Source organism: Geotrypetes seraphini, chromosome 1, assembly GCF_902459505.1.
Source record: "Geotrypetes seraphini chromosome 1, aGeoSer1.1, whole genome shotgun sequence".
Taxonomy (NCBI): Eukaryota; Metazoa; Chordata; class Amphibia; order Gymnophiona; family Dermophiidae; genus Geotrypetes; species Geotrypetes seraphini.
In genome coordinates this window covers 355482845-355505996 of record NC_047084.1, presented here as the reverse complement: position 1 = coordinate 355505996, position 23152 = coordinate 355482845, and the positions used below count along the sequence as shown (strand labels likewise).

At 44.2% G+C, this 23152-nt stretch overlaps 1 protein-coding gene across 2 annotated transcripts in view; it reads right to left on the bottom strand.

Annotated features, from left to right (window-relative positions):
- Positions 1 to 536: 536 nt before the first annotated feature.
- The window catches only part of RASGEF1B (RasGEF domain family member 1B), a 113879-nt gene continuing 91263 nt past the window's right edge, over positions 537 to 23152 (bottom strand). For both annotated transcript variants that reach the window (XM_033914551.1, XM_033914542.1), the window contains 4 exons: positions 16735 to 16830; positions 11599 to 11722; positions 9338 to 9410; positions 537 to 1213 (listed from right to left, as the gene is read on the bottom strand). In XM_033914551.1, coding sequence (XP_033770442.1) covers positions 1189 to 1213; positions 9338 to 9410; positions 11599 to 11722; positions 16735 to 16830 — 318 coding nt within the window. In that variant the 3' untranslated portion in view covers positions 537 to 1188. The remainder of the gene's footprint in view (positions 1214 to 9337; positions 9411 to 11598; positions 11723 to 16734; positions 16831 to 23152) is intronic.

The window sequence follows — 23152 nt, the reverse complement described above, 5'->3', positions numbered from 1 at the left end:
CAGTCAAACTCCTGCTACTGCACACTCGTCCACCAGCCATATAAAACTGCAGGTACAGCTCCGCCAGTCTTTCTTAGCCACCTCAAGGTTTTCAACTTCTTACAGTTCCAGTCGCCGGGGATTCTGTTGCTATCGCTGGTGCAAGTTTGGCAAGCTGGACAATTCACTTCCACACCGGGCTCTGATCCAGCCTAAAGGGGATTCTGATCCAGAAACCTGAATTTTCCTTTTCACATTTTTCAGTCACTCGCTTCAGCAACCAAAGTAGATGTACATAACAGGATTCATTCTAAGAATGGAGAGGCCACAAACAGAATTCTTTTCTCTATTGCTTGCAATGTGTTCTGCTTGCGTTCCTGGTTCTTTAGAACAGAATTGGTCAGATTAAGTAGCAGGAGTCTGTGATATTACACTGTGGCATGGAAAAGTAAATAAAAAAGGACCATTTGGAAATGTACGTCTGTCTGAGACGTACTTTTGCAAAACAAAACTGTCACTTGTAGACAAGTTGGAATAAAAGACACTAGGTTAGGAAATCAGTCAAATTACACAGTTTAATTCCAGTGACATTTCTATTCATTTTAACGGCTATAATAGTTATTATCATTATTTATTATTATCATTCATATTACTTTCTTAAATAGCTCAATGGGTGAAAATTAGTTTGCTGACCAGCAGCAAAACACATCTGGTGAAGACGGAAAACTGGGCAGCATTAAAGCGGTAAACCACAAAAGCCAGTGGAATCCATTTTAATTTTTCCTTTCCTCTGGTGGTGCTGAGATTGAGCTCTCTTGGTGTGTGCAGGACTCTGTCTGGAAGATTCACGTCATCTGAGTCACAAGATAAGGTTGTTCAAAGATTTTGCACTGAAAAGATAATCCAAGAATCCACTTCCAAAGCTTAGAGTCCCTTAGCAGCAAGTTCCAGGAAAGCTTAGTCCAGACGACTTGTAAGGATTTTGCCTTTACTGTCCCTTAGTCCAGATCCAATCAACAGGAATTAATTTCATCTGTCAGACTGGAGAGGTCTGTCTGCTCTTCAGGCAGCTTATTTTTTTTTTTTTGCATCTTTCCAAAACTTTATTGACACGGTGCGCAAATGGCCACAGGATGCTCATTGCTCAGCTGCTTTCAGCGCAAAACGTGTCCTCACATAATCTGTCGCACACAGCAGAAGAGTTGCACCTTACACTCTGCCCAAAAGGCTTGACCTAAAAGAAAGAAATATAAATGCGTTTAAGAGTGCGATGGTAAAAAAAAGAAATAAATAAAAAATTGCACTATTGACTAGTTCCAGGAATGTTGAATTTGGCCTCCCAGCGTTCTCATTCCTCAATTTGCAAAGGCTCATAGATGTGCTATCTTCTTCTGCTTGGATATGGAATTACAGTTTTAGAACATTTCCACCTATGGTACCTTGCTTCAAGTAATGGAGCTTTCCAAAAATGACTTTAGAATTGACTGCAATCATGTGAGGTTTACTTAAGTTATCTGATTGTCCCACCCTAACTCTCATCAATGAGAATATATAAATATAGATAAAACTATATACAAATGGAATATGAAGTTATAAGATTTCTTTTGAAGCCTCTCCTGTCACACCTTCACCATACTTATGCCTGCAGAACTTGACATAGAAACAGAGAAAATAACAGATAAAGACCATGGGGTCAAATTTAAAGCGATTAAACCAGCCAGAAATGCCCCCATGCCAATTTTCAAAAGCATTTAACCGGTTAGTGCTGCTGAAAATCACAGTTACCCCCAAATTCTATAAAAAGTGCTAAAAATTGCATATGCAAATTTGGGCGCATGCCCACTTTGTACAAACAATTTAATTGAATAACAAGCTAATTGGGATCGTAAGCAATCATTGGTGCTAATTGGTGTTGATAAAATTTTACATGCGAGTCAAAAAAGGGGCACTGAAATGCAGTGTCATAGCGAGGGTAGGAGGCGCCCCCTCCGCCCCTCTGCTCCTTATGTGCCAACCCCCTGCACCCTCCTTGCCACCCCTTCACGCTCCTTCCACACCTCCATGCCACACTCGAGCCCTCCCTTCCCCGTACCTCTTTAAATTTCTGCCAGAACAAGCAGTTTCTCCAGCCTGTTGCTCGTGCTGGCTTTCCCTCTGACATCGCTTCCTGGCCCCGCAACCTGGAAGTGATTTCAGAGGGAGGCAGGCAGGCGTGAGCAACAGGCTCGAGTAGATGTTCACGCTGGCAAAGATTTTAAAGAGGTATGGGGGCAGGGAAGGGAGGGCACAGAGGTGCCAGTGCCCTCACCAAGATGGAGCTCGGGGTGGTCCACTTACTCCCGTACTCCCCTTACTACACCACTACAGATTGGGAGGGTCATGGGCAGAACAGGGTGTGCCTTGAATTTATGTACATAGCTATAGAATAAGGGGGATCCACGCCTAATTTGGGTGCAAGGATTTAGACCACGTTTCAGTTGGTGTAAATGGCCATGCCTAAAGTTAAGTGCGGTTATCAGCGCTAAGCACTATTCAATAAAAGACGTCTAACTATGAGCACCATTTATAGAATGGCCCAGAAAGCACAGTTACTTACCGTAACAGGTGTTATCCAGGGACAGCAGGCAGATATTCTTAACACATGGGTGACGTCACCGACGGAGCCCTCGGTACGGACCTTTTAACTAGAAGTTTCTAGTTGGCCGCACCGCGCGTGCGCGAGTGCCTTCCCGCCCGACGGAGGAGTGCGTGGTCCCCAGTTAGGATAAGCCAGCTAAGAAGCCAACCCGGGGAGGTGGGTGGGACTTAAGAATATCTGCCTGCTGTCCCTGGATAACACCTGTTACGGTAAGTAACTGTGCTTTATCCCAGGACAAGCAGGCAGCATATTCTTAACACATGGGTGACCTCCAAGCTAACAAAGAGGGAGGAGGGATGGTTGGCCATTAGGAAAATAAATTTTGTAACACAGATTGGCCGAAGTGTCCATCCCGTCTGGAGAATGCATCCAGACAGTAGTGAGTAGTGAACGTGTGAACTGAGGACCAAGTGGCCGCCTTGCAGATTTCCTCGATGGGCGTGGAACGGAGGAAAGCCACAGAAGCAGCCATAGCTCGGACTCTGTGGGCCGTGACAGATCCTTCCAGGGAGAGACCGGCCCGAGCATAACAGAAGGCAATACAGGCAGCAAGCCAATTTGAAAGTGTCCGTTTGGAGACAGGACGGCCCAAACGGTTGGGATCGAAAGACAAAAAGAGCTGAGGGGATGTTCGGTGAGCTCTGGTACGATCAAGGTAGTAAGCAAGGGCACGCTTACAATCCAGCGTGTGCAACGCCTGTTCTCCAGGATGCGAGTGAGGCTTAGGGAAGAAGACGGGAAGCACAATGGACTGGTTGAGGTGAAAAGCTGAGACCACCTTGGGAAGGAATTTAGGGTGGGTACGCAGAACAACCTTGTCATGGTGAAAAACAGTGAACGGTGGGTCGGCAACCAGTGCATGCAGTTCGCTAACCCTCCTGGCAGAGGTGATGGCAATTAGGAAAAGCACCTTCCAGGTAAGAAGCCTGAATGAAGTTGTGGCAAGAGGCTCAAACGGAGGTTTCATAAGGGCAGAGAGAACCACATTCAGGTCCCAGACGACGGGAGGAGGCTTGAGAGGCGGTTTGATGTTGAAGAGCCCTCTCATAAATCTTGAAACCAGAGGATGAGCCGTGAGGGGTTTTCCGAGAATAGGCTCGTGAAACGCAGTGATGGCACTGAGGTGGACTCTGATGGAAGTGGTTTTGAGGCCAGCGTTGGACAGCGAGAGCAAATAGTCCAAGACAGTTTCCACCGCCAAAGAGGTGGGTTCTTGATGATGCCGGAGACACCACGAGGAGAATCTGGTCCACTTCTGATGGTAACATTGAAGAGTGGCCGGTTTCCTGGAGGCGTCCAAAATGAGGCGGACCGGTTGAGATAGATTCTCCGGAGAGGTCAGCCCGAGAGAAACCAAGCTGTCAGGTGGAGGGAAGACAGGTTGGGATGTAGTAGAGACTGATTCTGCTGTGTAAGTAGAGTAGGAAACACAGGAAGAGGAATGGGCTCCCTGGAGCTGAGTTGAAGCAGAAGGGAGAACCAGTGTTGACGAGGCCACCGAGGGGCGATGAGGATCATGGTGGCATTGTCCTTGCGGAGTTTGGACAAGGTCCGCAACATCAAAGGAAGTGGAGGGAAGGCATAGAGGAACCGATCCCTCCAGTCGAGCAGGAATGCATCCGGGGCCAGACGGTGAGGAGAGAAGAGTCTGGAACAGAATTGGGGCAGCTGATGGTTGTGAGGTGCTGCAAAGAGGTCCACCTGCGGAGTGCCCCATCGAGCAAAGATGGAGAGTAGAGTCGGAGGGTCCAACGTCCACTCGTGAGGTTGAAGGATGCGGCTGAGATTGTCGGCCAGAGAGTTCTGTTCGCCCTGGATATAGACCGCCCTGAGAAAGAGATTGCGGTCCGTGGCCCAGGTCCAGATGCGCAGAGCCTCCAGACAAAGGGGGCGAGATCCGGTGCCGCCCTGCTTGTTTATGTAGTACATGGCGACTTGATTGTCTGTGCATAGGAGGAGGACTTGAGGACAGAGAAGATGCTGGAAAGCCTTGAGGGCGTAGAATATGGCTCTGAGTTCCAGGAAATTGATGTGATGACGACGCTCCTGTGGGGTCCAAAGTCCCTGGGTGCGTAGATCTCCCAGGTGAGCTCCCCACGCGTAGGGGGACGCATCTGTGGTGATGATCATAGAGTGGGGGGGCAGATGGAAAAGTAGACCCCTGGAAAGATTTGAGGAGTTCAACCACCATTGGAGAGATTGCTGAAGAGATGATGTCACAGAGATGGGATGAGAAAGAAGATCCGTAGTCTGTGACCACTGGTTGGCGAGCGTCCACTGAGGTGTACGAAGGTGGAGACGAGCCAGAGGAAGGACATGCACTGTCGAGGCCATGTGACCCAGGAGGACCATCATCTGTCGAGCAGGAATGGAGGGATGCATGAGTACCTGACGGCAGAGATGGAGCAGGGTCTGCTTGCGATCGGAGGGGAGAAAAGCCCTCATTAGCGTGGTGTCCAGAACTGCTCCAATGAATTGAAGTCGCTGGGTGGGAAGCAGATGCGACTTGGGGTAGTTGATCTCGAACCCCAGGAGGTGGAGGAGAGAGATGGTGTGATGAGTAGCCTGTAGCACAAGTGGAGACGTAGGTGCTTTCACCAACCAATCGTCCAAATAGGGGAACACCTGGAGGTTGTGAGACCTGAGGAAGGCCGCTACCACTATAAGGCACTTGGTGAAGACCCTGGGTGAGGAGGCGAGGCCGAACGGTAGCACCTTGTACTGATAGTGGTGGTGCAGTACCTGGAATCGCAGGTAGCGGCGAGAATGTTGATTGATGGAGATGTGAGTGTAGGCCTCTTTGAGGTCCAGGGAACATAGCCAGTCGTGTTGAGAAAGAAGAGGATAGAGCGTGGCAAGGGAGAGCATTCTGAACTTCTCCTTGACCAGACACTTGTTGAGGTCCCTGAGATCGAGAATGGGACGGAGGTCTCCCGTCTTTTTGGGTACCAGGAAGTAGCGGGAGTAGAATCCCTGCCCCCGTTGATCTGGAGGTACTTCTTCGATGGCATTGAGAAGGAGGAGGGATTGAACCTCCCTCAGGAGGAGGGGGGTTTGAGATGAGTTTGAAGCAGACTCTACGGGAAGGTTGTCCGGAGGCAGAGTCTGGAAGTTGAGAGAGTAGCCGTGGCGGATGATGTTGAGGACCCACTGGTCCGACGTGATGACTTCCCAACGGCTTGAGAAAATGGTGAGACGACCCCCGATAGGCTGTGGAAGAGGCAGCGAGGGTGGATGACTGGCTATGCCCTGGAGAGAAGAGTCAAAAGGGCTGAGATTGTTTAGCAGGCTGAGGAGGCTTGGAGGGTTGGGTGGCCTGAGACCGAGCCTGGGCATGGTGCTGCTGTTGACGGGGTCGCCGAGATTGTTGGGGAGGCGGATTGAGTGGCCTGGCTGAGAACCTCCGCTGGTAGGATGATTGAGGCCGATAGGGTCGAGCAGGCGGAGCCTTCTTTTTCGGCTTGATTAGGGTGTCCCACCTAGTCTCATGGGCGGAGAGTTTCTGGGTGGTGGAATCCAGTGACTCTCCAAAAAGCTCATCCCCGAGACAGGGGGCGTTGGCCAGGCGGTCCTGGTGGTTGATGTCCAGGTCGGAGACTCTGAGCCAGGCCAAGCGACGCATGGCTACAGCCATGGCAGAGGCCCGAGAGGTGAGCTCGAAGGAGTCGTAGATCGAGCGGACCATATACTTGCGCATTTGGAGAAGGCCAGATATGTGCTGCTGGAATAGCGGGACCTTGCGCTCAGGAAGGTACTTCTGGAGGGCAGACAGCTGTTGGACCAAGTGTTTGAGATAAAAGGAAAAATGGAAGGAATAGTTGTTTGCCCTGTTGGCAAGCATGGCATTTTGGTAAAGCCTCTTGCCAAACTTGTCCATGGTCTTACCTTCTCTGCCAGGAGGGGTAGAGGCATAGACACTGGAGCCCTGAGTCTTTTTTAAGGTGGATTCCACCAGAAGGGACTCATGGGGCAATTGAGATTTGTCGAATCCTGGAATAGGGATGACACGGTAAAGGTTGTCCAGTTTACGGGGAGCTCCCGGTACCGTGAGGGGATTTTCCAAATTTTTGTAGAATGTCTCCCGTAAGATGTCATGTACGGGAAGTTTGAGGAACTCTTTAGGAGGTTGCTCAAAGTCTAAGGCTTCTAAAAAGGCTTGGGACTTTTTGGAGTCAGATTCAAGGGGAAGTGACAGAGCAGCAGACATTTCCCTCAGAAATTTAGAAAAAGAGGACTGCTCAGGTTTAGAGGAGGCATCAGGCGCCGATGGTTCCTCATCAGATGAGGAGGGATCCTCCTCGGTACCGAGAGGAGTCTCCTCCCATAAATCCGGATCCCTGACCTCTGGTGCGTGTCGGGACACCGGGGTGGAGGGTGCGGTGTGGTGAGTTTTGGACAAAGATTTACCAGAGCGCACCGAAACGGCACCAGGGGAGGACGATCGGCGTCGTTCTCGGTCCCGAGAAGAGTGCCGTACCGCCTGGTGCCGAGCAGGATCCACTGTGGTTCGAGAATGAACCACAGGATCATCAGGAAGTTGTTGTGCCGAAAGGATCGGCATCGAGGTGTTTACCGGTACCGAAGGAGTGGACACCGGGGGCTCGGTGCGGGGCTCGGGCCGGTCTGGTACCGGAAGGAGCGGTGCCAGGATAGAGGGTAGCAGTTGTTCAAGCTGTTTCTTCAACTGCTCCTGAAGCTGAGTTTGTAGGATGGCCGAGATACGGTCATCCAGGGGTGGCATCGGAACCGCTTTCTTTTTCTTCGGTTCCTTGGATGCCGCTCCACGCCCCGGCGATGAGGAGGCCGATGACGAGGCACTCACCGTTATCGGGGCGGAGCGTTTACGGGACCGGTGTGATGCCGGTATGGACGGTGTCGTCACCGTAGCTGGAGGGCGCTCGAGGGAAGAGGAAGGCTTCTTAGCCGGCTTACCTGGCGCCAGTGGCGCCGATGCGGGATCGGTCGGTGTCGAGCTGGACGGTGCCGATTTCTGCGGTACCGCCGCTGAGGGTGATGAATCCATCGCCGACTCGGAGCCGAAGAGCAGGGTTTGCTGGATTCTTCGGTTTTTAAGAGTACGTTTTTGTAAAGTGGCACAGCGGGTGCAGGAATCTGCCCGATGCTCCGGACCCAGGCACTGCAAACACCAATTGTGTGGGTCAGAAACGGAGATCGGGCGTGCACACCGCTGGCACTTCTTAAAACCGACCTGCGGGGGCATGAAGGGGAAGATAGCCTCCGCAAAATCGAAGTCCGAGGCCTGTATAATGGCAACAGGCCCCGCCGGGGCAAAAACGAAAGAAACAATAAAAATCAAAGTTTTTTTTTTTTTTTTTTTTTTTGCAATTGAAAGAAAAAGAAAACCCGAAGGTAGAGGAAGAAAAAAAATATAACAAAAGCGCGAGCGGGAAGGCAAAAAGTGATTTCAACGGCCGTTGAAAAAATACACGCGTCTTCTTCGCTCCGCGGAAACGAGAAAACTGGGGACCACGCACTCCTCCGTCGGGCGGGAAGGCACTCGCGCACGCGCGGTGCGGCCAACTAGAAACTTCTAGTTAAAAGGTCCGTACCGAGGGCTCCGTCGGTGACGTCACCCATGTGTTAAGAATATGCTGCCTGCTTGTCCTGGGATAACATTATTTTCTTGGCACTGATTTTTTTTTTTTAGGTTACATTTATAGAATTCATCCTTAGCACCTAAAAGAAAATCCCAGCTACTGGGGGCAGGCCAGTTTTGAGCTGACACTTGGCCATTTAAGTGCCAATATTCAGCATTTAACCAGCCTAGGTCACCACATGCACTGGACTGGACTGTATAAAAACCAGTCCTACCTTTCCCCAAGGCTGATTAATTGCTAAATATTGCACTTAATTGGCTATGGTGTCGCATATACATATACACACATATACATATACACACACATCAACTTCTATCAATGGCCCTGTTATTTGGAGACAAGATAAAATGCACACATGCCAATTGCTTGATCCATCTGGAACCATGTTGGAGGAGGCCACAGGGGCCATGGCCTCCCCAAAAATTGTCAGTTACCGGTTGGTATCTGCCCTCCCATCCATTTTCCAGCATAGCACTTTATATCTTTGGGGCAACCGCCATGCAGCGTCAATGAGCAGGCCTGTCCTAGAACCCTTTATTCTACTTCCGGGGGTGGAATCGGGAGCTGGTGACGGACCGTGCCGTGCCATGCCGCAGGATTCCACTGGGGCTAGGGTAGAGCTTCTGGGCCCTCCAAACCAAACAGCGTTCTGCTGCCTAATGGTCCAAACTATCAATAATTCTGCCAGACCAGGATCAAATGAAGATTTCGTTTATCAGTATTTGTTCTACTACTGATATTTACTCATAATTTCATTCAGACTCTACAAAAGCAAGCAGTGCCTTCCTGATATAGATATTCAGCTTTTGAATCAGGGGATTTATTATTGTTTGTAGTGATCTGTCACACTAAGGAAGGAATGACAAGAGCCAAAATTTGGAGCAGCTGAAAATCAAATTGCACTGCACAGAAAAACAAGTGTGTATGTGTGGGGGGGGGGGGTTTACCCCCTGAAACTGGGACTTCACTCCAACTTGCTGTTCGAGTTTTCAGCTTACATATGTTGCAGTGTATGCTACGTTATTTTGTGGTTGACTATGAGACACTTCAGCTCCGTCTGGCTCACTGGATTTGATGGATAGGAGCAACCTTTGACACCCACCTCAGAGTCTTCCATCTGTCTTTTTCCGTGTGGTTCTCAGGCCCTTCACTCTCATAGGAGGCCAAGTAGAGAGCTGTGAACCAAAGCAGAAGAAATGAATTAGTGCAAGGAGGGTTTTACCCCCGTCTCTAGCTATGGCAATTCACTGGCTAATGGCAGAATCGCAGGGAGACGCCACCAAGAAATTGCACAGGAGAATAAACAAAATCCTATTGCCAAAGGATTTATGACAAAGGTATGGAATGGGATTCGTTCCGTAGAAAGCAGATCTTATAGACAGAACAAATTAATGCATGGTAAGAATATAACTTTAGCAATGCCAGACTGAAGGATTTGGCCTGAAAATGCTAAATTTTAAATGCCGCACTGTGACACGGGTTTTGCTTCTACAGTTTCTTGTTTTGTTTTCTTGCAGAGACTGCGGGAAAGTTTGATTTCTGAGCAAGAGATTTGCTATTTCAAAACTGTGTAGTTTTTCTGTTCTTTATCTAGGTATGTGCTTTCATTATTGAACATGCAGCTCATCAATATCATAAGAACATAAGAATTACCAAACTGGGACAGACCGAAGGTCCGTCAAGGTGTTAAATGCTAATTATTGGTGACAATTAGGCGTCTTAAACCATTAAGTTGTGTGCGCAATCGCCTGGCCGCAACAATTTGCATGCACAAGTTAGGGCACCATATCAAGAATCCGGGGGTTAGAGTAATTTTATAAACATTTCTTGTATGTAAAAAGTATATGCTTGTACAGTAGGTGTGTTCAGGGGAGTGGTTTGGGCAGAGCATGGGTGCACTTGTGATTCATATGCGTAATTTATATACCAACGAGCCCATTGGCACTCTCTCTGCAAAACTAGTGCTAGCATTTTAGGCCTTCTTTTATCAAGCAGCAACAGACCCTTTAGTTTATAACATTTTATTGAAGGAATCAAATAAGTATACAATAAGACGTTCATTACAATTATAGTCACAATACTAATTTTCATACATATTTCTATCGTTCCTCCAAAATATATTCCCATATTACCTATTTCATACCTCTATACATTCCCCCTAATCCCATTCCCCTTTCCCTACCCCCCATTTATGTTTGAACATTTTATTAAAGGAATAGAGTAAAAATACATATAAATTATACAGAAAGAAATTATTTGACAAATAATAAATAATTAACAATTGTTCAAATTCTAATCCATATATATTATATAAAATTCTATCTCTTCCATCCCATATTCAATTCCCCCCTCCCCGGATGAAAGCTGACAAAAATAAATAAAAATAAAGAACTGGAATGTAAAATAAACAACCTTAGCTTCAACGTAAATCATTGAGAATTAAACTTTCTTGCTCTAGGTGAAAGGTTTTGAATATACGGATCCCAAACTTCCATAAAAAGACGGGTTTTTCTATACGATCGCCTAACCTCCCAAATCTCAAAACAAAAGTAAATGATGAAACTGGTTCCTCTAATACCAGAAACTTGGAGATTCTTTCAGTAACCAATACATAACACATTTGTGCCCAATCATACACGCCTTCTGAAATAAAAAACATTTTGTTTGACCAAATACCACAGGCCATCGAGGTAATTGCTCCGACGCTCACTGACTTCCTATAAGTGTCGGAACATTTACCTCATTGGCCCGTGGTTAAAGACTCTACCACTGATTAATAAAAAGAGCTCTTATATAGACACGTGTGTCTATGCGTATATATAAAATGGGTGCTTTTTGCCTTATTAACCTAGATGCCCTGTTATAAAATTACCCTCCTGGAGTATGTTGTGGCACAGTTCTTTTTAAATTCTCTTGTATCTGCTTTAAGATGATATCGGGACTGTCTCCCATTTACCTTTCCCCTCATTTTGAGTTATATAGGCCACTGAGGGAAACCAGAAGTTCTCACTTATTTGCCTATCCCAAGATATAAGAATTTTTTGGATAGAACCTTAGCATTTCAGGCAGGTAAATTACAATCATGGTTAGGTGAATGTATCCATCAAGCCACGTCTTATTGTTATCTCCGTAAATTAGTTAAGACCACTCTGTTTGACAAATTTATTACTTAACATTGGGGCTGTTTTGCAGATTGTCACTTGTATTTTATTGCAATTTTTGAATTTTTATGGTATGATTGTTCTTCGCTGATTGTCCAGCTCTTCTTAATGTAAACCGCCTAGAACTTTTGGTAATGGCGGTATAAAAGAATAAAGTTATTATTATGTAATTGAGGATAGGACCTTAAATCAATCCACTTACCATCTTCACTGAAGACCGGAGCTGTGAGCAAATACTGCAGGATCTTCCGGTCTCTTTCAAATGGGCACTCAACTTGTTTCCACGTCATAATCTCCATCACTTGTTTTGCTAGCTCCCAAAATTTCTAAGGAAAAAAAAAACCAAGACAAATAAAATTGCGCATTTAAGCCAACTCTGGAGTGGAGAACATCAGTGATTAATGAAACAAGTAATGCTTCTTAAAAATAAATAAATAAATAAATATGGGACTCATTTTCAAAAAAAGAAAAAGATAGAGGTCTAAAAGATATCTTACTAGTCAAAATATATAAGTGGCCATTTTCTAAACGTCTTTCTGGTCGTTTTCTCTCCAGTGCATCTAAATCTTAAGGGAATGTGTTAAAGGTGTATTTTGGGTGGACTTAGGATTTGGACATTCTGCAGGGCTAATCAAACTTTTTTTTTTTTAAGTTCAATAAGTTTTATTGTTTTAAAGAAGGCATATAAAAACAGAAATGAAACATTGTTAACAGTGACCAGAAAGTAACATCAGAAGGGATCTGAGGCCGGCATGCAAGAGGGGGGGGGGGAAGAGGAGGAGAGGTGCTGGCGCGATCTGCCCTCCACCTTAATATGCCACTGCCTGGGAACCAAGGGGAAGGTGCTTGAAGAGAAGGCCAGGTTGTTAATGAGGAGACCTAAGACCCGGAGAGGAGACGTACTGCTCATTGCTTCTTACATCTGGAGCTATTTCTGTTTTTAAGATGTGTGTTAAGAAACATGCACTAACATGAGCACAAATGAATACAATTTAACAGACGTATGAAGGACAGTTGGTTTTTGTTTTTTTTTTATAAATCTTTATTGATTTTCAAGTAGCAACAGTGCAATACATATGAATCTGAACGTATAACAAATCAAGAAAAGCACTTTAAACTTACAAATATTCAAAAGCAATCTTTCCCCCCACCCCCTTTACTTAATCAATAATATAAATGGAAGTATCCTTCCAATAACCCACTCTTATTTAAAGTAGTAATACATTCCCACCCTGGATGTGAAGGAAATCAGACAAAAATTAAAGAGAAATGACAACTATATAGAAGCAATAAAAGATGCCAACGGACAGTTCTAACACTAGGCACTACATGTACACATATGAAAGCGTTAGCAGGTCGCCTCGAGTACTCTTCTATAACAGCATATGTAAGTGACGTGGAGAGCCATTTGTGATAGGTCGTCTAAGTTTGAGTTTGGACGTCTTGAGAAAGACATCCAAAAATCGGTTGGAGAAAATAGCTATTTTCAAAACCGCATGACGACGTCTTATTTTTTTTTTTTCCCAAAATGACCTAGACGTCTTGACCTAGCATGACGTATATCTTTTTTGGCTTTTTTCGAAGAATAGGATAGTCCAGATGAAACATATTCAAAGCAATCCTTATGCTTATTGCAGGAGCCAGCATTTTTTTAATGGACTGGCCACACAGACATACCAGCAGAGCAGTGGGGAACCTTAGGGAGCACTGCTGTGAACTTCATATAAAGGGTGCCAAGTATACATCTTACCATAACCCTCTTATAATGTATGGTGAGCCCCCCCAAACTCCCCCCAAATCTACTATTTCCACAATAGTCTACCACCCCAATAGCCCTTATGGCTGCAGGTGTCAGCTATATGGCAGTACAGTAGGAGTTTGGTGGGTTTTGGTAGACTCACACTTTCCACCATAAATGTAGTGGTTAGAATGGGATATGGACCTGGGTCTCCCTCTCTATGGTTCACTACACCACCCACCAGGCTAATCCAGACACCCGCTTGCTACTCTGCTAGGATTTCCCATACTATGTCCTGCTGTTATATAGTCAGTTATGTGCTGTTTCATTCAGATCTGGGGGGATGGGAAGGGGTCAGTGACCACTGGGTGTGTGTGGGGGGGAGGGGGGTCATGCCTTAATCCCTCCAGAACTGTACCTTATCACATCATCTTCCAAAGAAAACTGAAAACCCATCTGTTCGATACTTAATCTCCTTTATCCTCTCCTCTCCTCTCTCCCCTTCCCTCCCACCTCCACTCTCCCTTCTTTTTATCTCCCCTTCCTCTCCCTCCTACCTATCCACCTCCCCTCTCTCCCTCTCCCCTCTCTTTATAGTTGCCTTGAGCCTGTATAGGTATGAGCGACCCACAAATGGAAGATTAGATTAGATTGGTTAGTTTGTGTACCTTTTTGGCCCTTATTCGCTTTTAAAACCGGTCTAGCTCCAAACATCTAAATGGCATCCTGGATGTCTTGGTAAATGTTTGATTATCGCCACAAGATGTCCAAGTGCTAAGCCCACCCATAACATGCCTCCAATGTGCCTCCTTGAACTTTGGACACACTGCAGACAAGAAGTCAGTTTCAAAATTCATTATTTGGACATCTCGGCCAGTAAGAAGTCCCAAGTGCCATTTTATTCTGTTTTTTGGACGTCTTTCTTTTTTTAAAAATGAGCCCTATAAAATGTAAATGCAAGAGGGGGCGTACAAATGGACAGAGCTCTGGAATGCATTGCCAGAGGTTGTGGTAAGAGCGGATAGCATAGCTGGTTTTAAGAAAGTTTTGGACACGTTCCTGGAGGAATAGTCCATAGTCTGTTATTGAGAAAGACATGGGGGAAGCCACTGCTTGCCCTGGATCGGTAGCATGGAATGTTGCTACTCCTTGGGTTTTGGCCGGGGGGGGGGGGGGTCCTAGAACGGATTTTAGGGGAGTACTGTACCTGAATATAATGTGTACAGCGCTGTATATGTCAAGTAGTGCTGTAGAAATGATTAGTAGTAGTAGTAGTAGTATAGGTCGTGTAACTGTGGGCGTGTAATTACTACTATTATTTCTATAGTGCTAGTAGACATACGTAGTGCTGTACAGAGTCACGAAGGAGACAGTCCCTGCTCGAAGACAAACAGGATGCCATGGACACAGTTAAGGGGAACGGTTAATCGGCTGGCTGGGTTGGAGGGCAGTGGGGAGTAGGGTTATGGCTTGAGGCTATATCAAAAAGGTGGGTTTTCAGTCTGCTTTTAAACAAGGGAAGGGAAGGGGCTTGGCGGACAAACTCAAGTAGTTTATTCCAGGCATAGGGGGCAGCTAGATGAAAGGAACAAAGTCTGGAACTGGCAGTGGAGGAGAAGGGTACAGCTAAGAGCAGCTGATCTGAGGAACGGAGTTCTCTGGGAGGTGTTTAAGGAGACAGAAAAGAGGAGAGATATAATTGTGCCAATACTAGGTTATACTGGAATTCTATATCAGAATCTGAGCACCTAGATGCCATTACAGAGTACACTCCCACTGTGCATCTTCAGAGTGCCTAAACTGAGGCAAACACTTACAGACTTGCCTCTTGGTACATAGGCCATATGTGAGAAACATGCTTCATATGCTGAACCCCATGGTGCTGTTGAGTCCAAAAGAAAACTACTTTGGCTTGGCCTTAAGTTAGATCAGCTACCTCTGTTCATTCCACTGCCTTCTGGACTTTCACTGCAGACTGAATTCGCAAGCAAAGTTTTGGGAGTCATTATAGACTCAATACTTTCATTTACTGTGTACAGTGCGCAGCAGCCTCTAAGAAGGCGAATAGAATGCTAGGTATTATCAAGAAAGGTATTACAACCAGAACGAAAGAAGTTATCCTGGCGTTGTATCTGACGATGGTACACGCACATCTGGAGTACTGCGTCCAGTATTGGTTGCCGTACCTTAAGAAGGATGTGGCGATACTCGAGAGAGTTCAGAAAGGAGCGACACGATTGATAAAAGGTATGGAAAACCTTTCAAATGCTGAAAGATTAGAGACACTGGGGCTCTTTTCCCTAGAAAAGCGAAGACTTAGAGAGGACATGATATAGACTTACAAGATCATGAAGGGCATAGAGAAAGTGGAGAGGGACAGATTCTTCAAACTTTTGAAAACTACAAGAACAAGAGGGCATTCGGAAAAATTAAGTGGGGACAGATTCAGAACCAATGCTAGGAAGTTCTTCTTCACCCAAAGGGTGGTGGACACCTGGAATGCGCTTCCGGAGGGTGCGATAGGACAGAATAAGGTACTGGGGTTCAAGAAGGGATTAGACAATTTCCTGAAGGAAAAGGGGATAGAAGGATATAGATAGAGGATTACTATACAGATCCTGGACCTGATGGGCTGCCGTGTGAGCGGACTGCTGGTCATGATGGACCTCTGGTCTGACCCAGCAGAGGCACTGCTTATGTTCTTATGATCATCTTAGCTCTCTAGTAAAAAAAAAAAAAAAAATTATTTTTTAGCCTCTATATGTTGAGGAATGTGAGATCCTGTTTCCATCACAACATTTCACTGTCCTTGTTCAATCAATCATTCATTCGAGACTGGACTACTGCAACTCGGTCTATTGAGTCTGACCAAGAAAAAGTCGTCAAAGACTTCAGCAGATCCAGAATACTGCAGCTGGACCGATCTTCGCAAAGAGCAAATCTGACCATGTTTCGCCGCTCTTGCTACAACTCCACTGGCTCCCAGTAATTTTCAGGGACTACTTTAAATGGGGGTTACACGAGACCTGTGATAGCTCATGAAATGGTTGGATTGACAAGACTGGTTCTAAGTCAAACAACTGTGGGCACTTGAGGTCATTGTTCCCCAGCAAGAACTAGCAATAATAAAAAGGAAAGAGCTTACTTCCTATTAGTATCACAAAGGAAGGGTGTTCTGTCATTGACAGAAATTAAATACGATTCTACTTTAAATGTGCCTGCCTAATTTTCAAGATCCTGCATGGCATTCTTCTGCCTTTAATTCCTCTATCTTGGAATGCTGCAAGACCAGATGTATCCAAAAGCTCAAATTATCTTTCCCCTCACTAAAAGGTGTTACCTACATTGGAAAAATAGGGAAATCTCTTCACTTCAAAACTACAGAGCTCTGAAATTATTTCCCAGCCCAGCTGCGCAACGTGGGCTCTTTCCAACTATTCCGTGGACACCTGAAAACTTGGCAATTTTCAAAAATGTAAATTTCCACTTCCCCCTACCACCAACTCCCACTGTACTTCCCTTTTAATTTTTGTAAACCGTATCGAGCTCTATATTTATACAGAAGATGCGTTATATAAGCTTAAGGTTTAGTTTACTTACTTCAAAATTTACATGGCCGTTTGGAAGGCGATTGGCACAACCCTCGTTGAAGAAGTAAATGTCTTTGATAAAGAGACTGCAGAATGGTATCACAATCTAAAGAGAAAGAACAGTCTGTCTTTAATATTCAAAATAATATAATAATGTAGTAACTTAGCAAACGATGGCAGATAAACACCAGCATGACCCATCTAGTCTTCCAGTAAGGTGGGTAGAACTTTAACTATTTCTCTGTGCAAGTTACTCCCTTCTGCTTGTCTGAAGCATGAAAGGCTTTTCTGTTTTGCTTTGAGTGAAAATTCTCTTTATTTGATTCCATCCTCTTGCTCTATAGCAGTGGTCTCAAACTCGTGGCCCGCCAGCTACTATTTTGAGGCCCTCAGTATATTTATCATAATCACAAAAGTAAAATAAAACAGTTTCTTGATCATATATATGTCTCTTTAGCTATAAATAACATTATTATTATTAAGACTTAGCAAAAAGGAAAGATTTATAAACTATAAAGAGTTTTACCTCATGAAAAATTGTCATTTATTTAATAAGACATTAACTATTTTTTCTGAGGCCCTCCAAGTACCTACAAATCTAAAAGGTGGCCCTGCAAAGGGTTTGAGTTTGAGACCACTGCTCTATAGGGATCTTCTGTGTTTTATGTTCAATTTCATCACAATTTTTGTCTCTATCGCCTCCAGTGGGCGGGCATTCCAAGCATTCTGCACCTCTTCTGTGAAAAATTATTTGGACTGAATTTATTGTTCTAGATATATCATTGACTTAAGTATTAAGTGGTTAACAATGCTACACAAAATAGCAATGTTCAGATGTGACACGGACAAGAGGTCATAGACTGAAACTGAGGGGCAGCAGGTCCAGAACAAATGTCAGGAAGTTCTGTTTTGCACAGAGAGTGGTGGACGCTTGGAATGCTCTCCCGGAGGAGGTTGTGATGGAGATTTCCATTCTGGAATTCAAGCGCAAGTTGGATGCATACCTTCTTGCAAATCACATCGAGGGATACGGGAAATCAGGGTCTCCAACAAGGAGCACCTAGCTTGGCCTCCGCGTGTGCGGGTCGCCGGACTAGATGGACCTAGTGTCTGATCCGGTGAAGGCGTTTCTTATGTTCTTATGTAGTAATTACAATAACATTACTATGAACAATAGCAAAAAAAACCAAAAAAAAACAAAACCCCCAACAAAATACAACCAACATCACTAGAAATCTTCCCATTAGAAGGTCACAGAAAAATAAAATTGTCTTGATCAGTAATTCATAACTCTATAATATTATTGGAATAAAATTGTAAGAGTAACTATCTCGAACCGCTTTGAAGAAGCGCCTTCTCCTTCCTACTGTTACCTCCTTCCCTTATTACCTCCCTTTTATTTTGATGTATTTCTTCTTACCTTTACCTATGGGCCCCTTGTTACCATTTGTCTCTGTCTGTGTCACCACTGATATTTTAACTTTGATCATCAGAAAAACTCCACATCACAAAGAGCTCCAAAGGGCAGGTCCAGCATAAGAAAAAGCTATGCTCCTAGTCAGAGTCCATTTGACTTCTTTAGGGTCAGGTAGTCTACACTGATCTTTTTGAGAGGAACTCAAGAAACCTCCAGGTGAATATTTAAACAATTTTTTAAACAGATACTCAGGGGACAAAAAAATGTCAAACGTTAAAAACCAGTCATAACAATTTCTTGATGTTGCTTTTAAATTTTCTTTCTTTCAGTTAGATTTCATGTCCTATGGTTCTATAGCTAGTCTATCTTTGGAAAGGGTTTGCTCATTAATAGCTTTCAAGTATTTAAATGCATGTGTCACATCTCCCCTGTCCCTCTTCTCCTCAAATATATACATATTCAGGTCTTAGAATACACTGCATTCAAATTTTATAGTAGTAATTACAGTGGTGTGGCGAGGATTAGAGGTACCTTATTTTAGAAGAATCTTTACGTGTCTATAGTCAGATCTACATGTGTAGATTGCATACATCTGTTAAGAGTAATTTCATAAAATTGCCATTTACACAAGGAGACCAACACCAGACATACTTTAAGAAGGGTTGATGGGTTTTTCACCAGCTCAGAAACATTACATTACATTATGCTTATTAACCGTGTTACCAAAAAGTTCTACACGGTTTACAAAAGATTATCAATTATAAACATGATCCTGGGAATAGGATGGATTAAACTAAACTAAACCTTAAGTTTGTATACCGCATCATCTCCATAAAGATAGAGCTCGACACAGTAGTCAAGTATTTAGAGAAAAGATACGTTTTCAGCTGGTTATATCCAGGGCTTTACAGGAGGAGTCAAGGGAATCATTTTCCTCAATGCCATGTTTAGGGTTACCAGAAAGATGGAGAAATAATGAAAGGACATCAGGAGGAGCAGGGAAAAGCAAATGTGTAAAGGTGGGTTTTCAGAGTATCTCTGAAGTTGGTATAACATGATTCAAGATGGAGAGCAGTAGGGAGAGAGTCCCAAAGTTTAGGTCCAGTGAAGTTAATAGCAAAGGAATGTGTAATGCCAAGGTGCATGAAAGAGGGAGGTGAAATGTAGAAAAGGTCAGAGTTGGAGGAGCAGAATGAGAAAGAAAAGGGATGAGAAGACGGTGGAGGTAGTTTGGAGAAGAGAGCAGACGACCTTTGAAAACAAGAGTAGAGAGTTTGAACTGTATATGGAAAGGAGAACAGTAGCCATTTTTTGGCATGAAGAAGTGGGATGACATGATCAAAAGGCCTAGAGTTATGAAGTAAACTTTATCTGGAAAAAAAGAAAAAAAACAAACAATATATATATATATTTTTTTAATGGTTTTATTGCATACTTGGATAATAACCAAGCAAAATATGCACTATCCAGAGTACAAGGTGCATTGCATCTTCTAGTCTCGGTGTTAAAAATATGTATGTATGTATCTATATATTCCTGAAGAACTGACATCTAGTTTATTAAGCCTGCCAGAATGAGAAAATATTACAAGAGCTTAATGAATTATTTAACAACTCGCCTCTAAGTGGATTTAGGGCAGCGAGTTATTTGGCTGCTGTCCAACGACCTGAAATTGATGTTGCCAGAGTACAATTACTCACTTTCACTTAAGCAAAAGTGCTGGAAAATTTGCAAAAAGGCCGCTGGTGTGAACTGAAGTTATTTTACTTTTCTGTTTTCAGGCCTTCAACAATATTACAACAGATCATTGATTATCATCGAGCAGTGGGATATATTAACAAGACAAGTAACAGGGACTTTTTTTTTTTAAATCTTAGATACACACACAAAAAAAGGAGACTTGTCAGTAAAGGGGTCCTTTTATTAAGGCGTGTTAACTGATTTAGCACATGCTAAATGTTAAGGCACCCATAGAATATAATGGATGCCCTAGCATTTTAGTGCGCGCTAATCTCTAGCGTGCGTTAAATCGGTTACACGCGCCTTAATAAAAGGACCCCATAATAAGGGAGAGCTTGTCCATGGAAGACACGGGAGGCTTTGAGATGAGCTCCATGCTGTGTGTAGTGGTTCACAAAATAATGCCTCGGCAAAAGAAAAAGTTACTGAATCTGACCCATTTCAGGATGCAGAAGTCTAGGAGAGTTTTTCATGGATGCACCTTGCCAAAAATATTGTAAAGAAGGAAAGCGGCAGGGAGTAAATTTTCACATCGTAAGATCCATCGGCTTCTGCAACAGCTTGAATTTCACATGTAAGACTCAAGCTTGGAAGGCTGTTTTTATTATTTATTTATTTATTTGGGGCATTGCGCCCAATGCCAGAAACACTTTTGGTTATTCAAGGTGTGAATAAAGTACATCAAGCAAAAAAGAAAAAGTAATTGGCCCAATATTGAAAGGAACGTCTCCATTTATCGACCAACACTAAGAGCTCCTTTTACTAAGCCGTGTTAGGGCTTTAACTTGCGGAACAGCCACGCGCTAGAGCTTAATGCCAGCATTGAGCTGGCGTTAGTTCTAGAAGCATAGCGTGCGGTAATTTCCTGCGTGCGCTAAAAACGCTAGCGCACCTCAGTAAAAGGAGCCCTAAATGTATCAGCCTTAGTTGGCAACATATCCCCTGTGTTAGTGTCATCCCTGCCTGTAAGAGTATTACGATCGTCTGGGTCAAATATTCTTGATATTCCCTCCTTTCACTTGATTCACTTAGAAGAATGTAGAAATTCAATTTTTTATATCATGGGGCTTCAGTTGTGGGATATGATCACTGAATAGAACAGAGTATCAAAGATTGAAAACATTCTAATTGAAGGATGCATATAATTCCTTATGAATTGGGATGTAAATTCTCTCATGGCAGTGATTGAACATAAAGAAGATCCTTTAATATATGGTAACTAGTTTGAGCGTAATGAAGTTGTATGTTTTGATTTTAAGTAGGAGTCAAGATTGTATTGTATTATAGAAACAAATTGATAAGAGTCGAATATCAATGTAATAAATAAATAGAGTGGAGGAGTGACCTAGTGATTTGAACCCCTGCCTCAGCACCCTGAGGTTGTGGGTTCAATCCCTGCGCTGCTCCATGTGACCCTAGGCAAGTCACTTATTACTCCATTGCCCCAGGTACTGTAGTTAGATTGTGAGCCCGCTGGAACAGATAGGGAGAAATACCTAGACTACCTGAATGTAAACCACTTCAAAAAGAAGTGGTATATATGAAATGTAAATAGTCTCCTATCCATTACATTTCATGGAACTATTGTAGCAATTCTATTAGTGAGTGCTCTCACACTGCATGGTGAGTGTCTATTCTAGGAGAATCCAGGTGGCCAGATTCAAGTTTCAAGTTTAATAAAATTTTGATTTGATCGCAAAATCTTACTTCAATGCGATTTACAAAATCTGTTAAAAAATTGGTGTAACATAATAAGAATAACACATTACTCGGACAATTGATTTACACAACTATATACCAGCCAAACACAAGGAAAAAATAAAATGGATTAAATACAATTTATAAAGTAAATCAAACAGAAGGATAGGTAAAAGATTACCTGCTCAATTTTACTTATAGCTCTTTCTATAAAAAAAATAAATATATATATATATATATATATATATATATATATATGAGGGGCTGCTGATAAAAGATCTCAGCCTAACCAACAAAGTTGGGGCAGTCTCCATCGAGGGCTATATACTTAGGCCCTGATTCTCTAAAAGTGCGTCCCGATTTTAGGCAGCTGTAGGCGTCCTACAGCTGTCTAATCAGCCAATCGGGATGCACATTTTTAAAAAAAAAATGCTCCCCAGGCAGGCCGCCTATATTGAAGGCGAGGCCCGCAAGACACCTAGGCCCTGATTCTGTATAGGACACCCGGGAGAGGCGTCCTATTCAGAATCGGCCTAAACTAAACCCCGATTCTGTAACCGGCGTCCATGTTACAGACGCGGGTTAGATTAGACACGGCCAGCTACACTTATCGCGGCAAGGGATCTCTCTGCCGCTATAAGTATAGCGGGCCGTGGCCCCCTGACCGATCACTGGCAGGAGGGTGCCCAAACCCTCCTGCCCGAAGACGCACCCCCCTCCCCGACACTACCGACCGCCCCCCCCGACACTACCGATCGCCCCCCTCTGACAATATCGGTCGCTGGCAGGAGGGTGCCCAATCCCTCCTGCCCGAAGACGCACCCCCCCGGCGCTAACAACCCCCACTCCACCAAACCTGTTCTTACAGATGGGTCTTGCATGTCGAGCAAGCAGGCACGCCTTGTCGAAATGAGGCGGGCCCGCCCCTTCCCGGCCCATCCCACCGAAGCCTAAGGCCTGATTGGCCCAGGCTCTAGAAGCCTGGACCAATCAGGCCTTAGGAAGAGCGGGTCCGCCCATCCCTACTAAGTCTAAGGTCTGATTGGCCAATCTTGCCAGGACATCTACAGCTGCCTAAAATCGGGACGCACTTTTAGAGAATCAGGGCCTTAGTCCGGTGATTTTCCACTTTTTTTGTTCTGTATTTTTCCGCTGCAATGAAAAAATTGGAAAAATCACTAGGCTAAGTATATTTTGTGATCCAGAGGGTCCACATCTTTTGTCAGTAAATAAGGAGGTTTGTGAGCCTTAGACCAGTTATTAGATGGTTATCCTCTAAAATCAAGTGCCATCCTCTGCACACCTGTCTGAACACCTTGGGATGTCCCTTGTTTTCTCACACTTCCACAACTGGCAACATTTGAGAAGTAATCATGACACTGTTGAATAGTAAGGATGTGCATGTGTTTGAAACAAACTAGGAAATGGCAACTTTTCCCCTGTTGCTTCATGTTGTTTATGGCTGAATCAACAGAAAAAAACCCCACAAAAAACAAAACAAAAAAAAACTTTTGGGTTTCTCCTTGTGTCTGAATAGGGCACACTCTCTGGAAAGTGGAATGAGATGATTCGT